At 43.1% G+C, this 6,000-nt stretch overlaps 1 protein-coding gene across 1 annotated transcript in view; it reads right to left on the bottom strand.

Annotated features, from left to right (window-relative positions):
- Nucleotides 1–549: 549 nt before the first annotated feature.
- Nucleotides 550–6,000, bottom strand: part of DHRS3 (dehydrogenase/reductase 3) — a 41,323-nt gene continuing 35,872 nt past the window's right edge. The window contains exons 4-6 of the mRNA XM_038377136.2: nt 4,870–5,108; nt 3,797–3,922; nt 550–2,295 (exon numbers count right to left, since the gene is read on the bottom strand). Of these exons, the coding sequence (XP_038233064.1) occupies nt 2,211–2,295; nt 3,797–3,922; nt 4,870–5,108 (450 nt within the window). The 3' untranslated portion in view covers nt 550–2,210. The remainder of the gene's footprint in view (nt 2,296–3,796; nt 3,923–4,869; nt 5,109–6,000) is intronic.

Genomic DNA, 6,000 nt, shown 5'->3' with positions numbered 1-6,000 from the left:
ATTTCTTTGAAGGATCGGCCTCTCAAGCCCGATCAAGACTAAATTTAAAGTTAAGTCCACCCCACTGAGCAGTGTAGTTAAGCCATCGTAATCCCTGGTATAGACAGTGCTAGCTTGATGGAAGAATTCTAGCTACTGCCTCCTGGGGAGATGGATTAGCTATACCCACAGGAGAACCCTTCCTGTCAGCGTAGGCAGTGTCTACACAAAAGCGCTACAGTGGTGCAGCTGTGCCACTGTAACATTTCAAATGTAGACAAGCCCTTATGTCAGTGGGGCTTCCCGCAGCTCCCATTGGCCAGGAACATCAGCAAAATGTCTCACAGCCCACATGAGGCCCACGGGCTGCCCACTACTACCTTAGGTTGTGCAGTTGGCAAAATCCATTCGTTGATGAATCTGTATGGATATACACCAGCCAAGGATCAGACCCTCAGATTTTAAGAGTATCACCAAATTTAGCTCTTTGCTCTCCATTCTACACAATAGAATAAAGAGAGCATCCAAATGCACAGATCCACTTCCAGCTTTTCCAACGAAACACAGATCTCCTCTAGAAACAGATGTTTTATTATGTGGATTCTTCCTCTTGTCTTTACATTTTTGCAAGTAACCTCTCCAACTGTAAGCAAACAACATTTTGCTCCCACCATTTGAGGACTGCAAAGCACTTGACAAACATTAAGGAACCGAGCCTCACAACAATCTTTGCTGATCGGGAAGCTGAAGCACAATGAGAGAAGTGACTTGCCCCGGGGGGTCACACACACAATCTGAGGCAGAGCTGCAAACAGAAGGCAGGAATCCTAACTCACACTCCTATGCTTTAGCCACAAGACTATCCTTAAAGCACTTTTCTTGAGGTGCTCGCCTATCACACCTGCGACCAATCTATGCTGCAGTTATGATTAATGCCTCTCTCAGTTATGTTCTCTTATGTTTAGTACATGGTAGTATGCCCAGTGCTGCACTTTGGATCGGTGATGGGGATATGTTGCTGTACTTTACTGGGTTGTTAAAGAAACTGTATTGTACAAAAAAATAACAAGAACAATAAAAATGAATGTCTAGTTGGGAATTCTACCTCACTGCTTCCTCCCTCTTTTGGCTCATTTAGGGCTTGATCCAACTCTGACATAAGTCATTGGAAAGATCCCCATTGATTTCCATGGGGGTTACATCAGGCCCTTGCTCATTGTGCTTCCCACCTTCACAGTTCATGTCCATGCGTTACATCCTTCTACTTTTTGGAACATATTCCATTTCCTTTTCTGTGCGGGTTGATCAATGGGATTTCTCGGTGTAAGGACTGCTTGTGTGAATAAGGGTGTGCCGAGGAAGGCCCTAAGGTTAGTTTGTTCCAAAGCCAACACTGGCTAAATGAGTGGAAATCTAGGGATTATTGCTAAAAGGAAATTATATTTCACCGCAAATGAACAAAAATATTCAGAAAGACAATTACTTTCTGTATATGATTTCAGCGGCAGGCGGGACCTTCCACTATTCAGATTGTCCATCTCATGAAATATGTCTAGTCACTCCTCTTTCTGAGCCTGCCACTTCAGCCTTTGGACAGGCAGCAATAAAGACTTGCTATAGCTAGTGCTGTCCTTCCACCCACTTTTTGAGTGGCCCCTGAGCGGACCAGCTATTTGCTCCTGTCCAGAGATGCAAAAGAATGAGCGGAACAATCTGCTTCAATGGCTGTAAAGTACAGCCACCCAATGCAGTGAGGGGGGAAAAAAGTGGGGTCCCAATAAACACCCTTAGCTAGTAACCCTGCAAAGCCATTTTTTAAATTCTCATTCAAAAAGCTGATCTGAAATCAACACTAGTTGCTCTTCCTGTTTCTGTGAGCAGAGTGGGGAGGGATGTGCTGCACCCTGGTTGGAGCAGCCTAAGGGTACAATTAAAATGACAATTAAATCTTAAAACTATGAGCGGATTTAACAATCAGACTCTAAAGAATTAAACATTGTACAAACATCTCAATGTTTTTGTTGTTCCTCCCAAAAGTCCAGTCTAGCCATGCAGTCCTGTGCAAAGGTCGTGTTGCTATGGATATGACCTGCAAGAAATTTGTTGCCTGAGAGCAGCACAAGTCATGTGAGCAAGGCAGGCTAAAAGCCAAGACCGTTGATTCACAATCTTGTCAGGATTTTGCTGTTTGTGTTGGCTTCATTTTAGAATGAGTCTAAGTATGACCAGGTCTATGTTCGCCCTTTAAACGTGTTCATACAGGTGTAGCTTCCAGAAAACTTGTGGATTTCTTCAAGTGCTGACCGAGGGAGAATGCTGTGGAGAAAGAAAATAAACACACTTTTTAATCTGTTCAAATGAGAGGACGTACAAAAACACACACATACACACACACACACACACACGATGGGATGACTACTGTGGCATGAGGCAGTCATCTTTCCGTCAGAAATACCAAGTGTCCAGTCTTGCAAGCTGCTGTGTTTCCAACGACTTCGGTGGGCTCTGAAGTTGATCCGAAACTGGCATGACTGGCCCTAAGGGGGAAAGTGCAATAGAGTCTCTTCCTACTAAGAGAGAGCTTACTAAACAGGCCCTGGTAGAACAATGTAACCTGTAAGAAGGCATCATTCCCAGCCTCTGTTTCCCAGAAGCTGGGAATGGGCGACAGGGGATTGATCACTTGATGATGACCTGTTCTGTTCATTCCCTCTGGGGCACCTGGCTTTGGCCACCGTCGGAAGACAGGATACTGGGCTAGATGGACCCTGGTCTGACCCAGTACGGCCGTTCTTATGTTCTTATCTACATCTCTTAAATTGCAAGATTCTGTTCAATGTTATAAATCTTGAGAATTTATATTGAGAATCAATCTATATATTTATCTTGAATACCTATCTATCTGTTTAGGTATTTACTTTTTTCATCCCATAGTCCTGGTATGAATGAACTGCTATTTTTCTGTTGTCTTTTGTGCTGACAAGCTAAGTGAATAATTCATAACAAATCATTTATTTGACAGGTGCCCATTCTTTTTCTGGTTGTAAAGTGTCCATGAACGGAGCAAGATTTTTCAGATTTATTTGGTATTCAAAGTTATTTAATATATGTTGAGAATTTTGTTCACGTTTGGTTTCCTATCTGAAATCTGGGATGTGTCATTTAGTTGTGATTGGTGACATAAGTCACATGGCACTGTTTCAGTTCTGTGATTGGATGAGCTCTATTTTTAGATGGTTTCTGGTCTCAATGCTCACAGAAAATAAATTTAAAATGTGCTGTCCTCAATTATTTCAGTGAGAGAGACTAGGATTCGTTTTCTGCACACAGTTTCAAGTTCCCTTAAAAAATTGATCACATAAAAATAATTAATTTTGGTTACCATTTTATATTCTCATAGCTTTACAGAAAGAGTGGTCTCTAAATAGAAATGAGAAGGTGTATATTTTATACATTTTGTACAGTTGCTGGAGTCTGGAGAGGGGGTTACTAAATAAAAAATCAAATAGATAAATGGGTTAATAAGTAAGAAATATCCTGGAAACGGATTGTCAGTACAGATCTCAGGGATCTGTGAGTTTTGAGGGCTGAATCTGCTTCCTCATTGAGGTGTGGGGGCACATACTCAGATGTAACAAGCTTAAGTCAACTCCCTCTGGCTTCTGTGGGAGGGGACAATCTGGTCCTAGGTAATTACTGTATCGTGCAACTACCAAATGAGATTTGGCTTACCAGACAGAAATTGGGATTGCCTCCCATCTCTGCCCAAAGGGTAAAATGAGTGGGTCAGGCAGCCACAGAGAAGTGAAATATTTACCTTTGCAAGATGACAAGTACATGCATTGTCCACGGAAGGAGGAGGAAGGCTTGGTTCAGCTGAACAGCTTCTACTGTTCTCCTGGCCACAGTCTCTGGTTTCAGTGGGGGGAAAAGATTGGGGAATCTGAGTGAAGAAATTAAGTAGTAAACTCATTACCTAATTAGGGTGCAGTACAATCCCAGTCCTTGGGCTCTCTGAGCTGCTGCCAACATTCAACCACCCCACAAAACTGTCAGAGAGGAGCAGAGAGAGGATGAGACCCTGGTCCTATCACTCACTACCCAAACCAGTAAAGCTGGGCTGGCACCAAGGCTGAGGGGAGCATATGCTGCATCCTATAAGAGGGCATAATAGGGGCCACTCCCTCCTCTTCCTCTCTCCTGCCTTTTTCTTGGATTAAATTACTGGCAGGCAAAAGACTAAAAACAGATGCTCCCCAGCTGCCAACGGCGATGTCACATTGCACAATGCACCAAGGCACAGGGTGCACAAACGATGTTAGCAATTCATATCAAAAGATACAGATCCACCACTGGTAAACGATTAATTTTGGCTAGTCATTAGCCCCTTGAAAATCATTAATTTTTGTAGGAGCAGGCAAGGATCCAGTGCTCTTCTCACCGCTCTCAGTGGAACTTTTCGCCATTCATTCCAGTGGGGGAGGATTGAGCCCCTCAATAGGAATAAAGAAGGAACTAGGAACTTGTCGTGTGTATTCCCAATTTGTAGGACTGTTCGCCCCTTTGAACAACCTCAGACACCAATTTGATTCCTCTGCTCTGATGTCCACAACTGGCTCCCAGTGCAAAGTCACTTCTAATTTTCTCTCTAGAAACAATTGCCTGGAAGACACCCTCCCATAAAAAGGGCAAGTTGAACTGTACATGTTGGGAGTGTACCAGCAAATCAGAAGAACGAGCCTGATGGTTTCAGGAGGCCTAGATTGACCCCTCTGCTCACAGGCAGCCAGATCAGATATCAAATTCTCTTTAAAAAACCCCAGGCATTAACGAACATGTTCAGTTGATTAATTTCAGTGAGATGCTTTACCCCATCTCCCCTGGACTGACCTTATTCTCATGCCCTGAAACATCTCTGTGCTGGTGTGGAATGGCACGACTGTTGTAGCATTCACTCCAGGACAGTCCAGTAATCCCAAGGTCAGGCTTTCCATAAAGGCAAAGGAAGAGGCTTTGGAGGTGCAGTAATCAATGGCACCAGGGATGGCTGACAAGGCCAAGACAGAGTTCAAGCAAACAATGTGCCCATTCTGCAGCTCCAGCATGCGTGGCAGGAAGGCCTTGGTGGTCTGTAAAGCAACAGAGAGAGAAAATAAAAAAAAACTTCACAAAGCAGAGACACAACAGAAATTATAGCCACTAAGAAAACAAGCCTAGTGATGCAGGGCCCAATTGTGCATTCAGTTGTGCAGGGGTATGGGGAATAATTACATTCAAACTTCATGATTCAGGCCCAGCTTCATATTGAAGGGAGCCTTGCTGCTCTGTGAGTGGTTCCAAAAAACCTCAGTTAACCTGATCCATGTGAACAAAACCAAACCTGTGCTATCACAACACTAAGCTGTGCACAAAATAAAAGGCAATAAAGATCATGTCCTGTTCTGCTCAGATGCACATTATTTAGGATAAAGACTTCAACATGGAGAGGAACACCACAAATACATTATTTTTTAACTGATCTAATTAGAAACTGAATGAATTTAATGCAAGCTCTCTTCCTTGAACAATGCAGCCTAGATGATCTCCTGAGGTCCCTTCCAACCCTGATATTCTATGATTCTATGAACTATCAGCCATGCATCTGGTCATGTTTCGCTCATGTTCCAGATGTGCATCAAACAGAGAAATTCTCCTTTGTGCGCTTGGGATTTCTCAGAGGAAATCAGAGTTTTTCTTGTAAGTCACAGGGTGGGTTTAAAAGAGCATCAGAGGCTTTATAATTACTGGAAGCCTTTAATATGATATTTTAGCAGAAGTAACTGAAATCAATTTGAGGGAATCCGTCAAACTCAATTTTTTCCTCAGACTTCTCTCCTCTGGCCTTTGCCTTTCACATTGTTTTTCCTGGCTCGTTTTCATGTCAGGCTGATCTTACCAAGCATCGTTTGGAAAAGTCTAGCAGCAGCCAAGTGTTTACTGGCTGTAATTTGTCACTCTCATTTTCAAGTCTGAATACGCTGG

Source organism: Dermochelys coriacea, chromosome 18, assembly GCF_009764565.3.
Source record: "Dermochelys coriacea isolate rDerCor1 chromosome 18, rDerCor1.pri.v4, whole genome shotgun sequence".
Lineage (NCBI taxonomy): Eukaryota > Metazoa > Chordata > Testudines > Dermochelyidae > Dermochelys > Dermochelys coriacea.
Note: the sequence above shows the minus strand (reverse complement) of the source record. Positions and strands in the feature narration are given on the sequence as shown.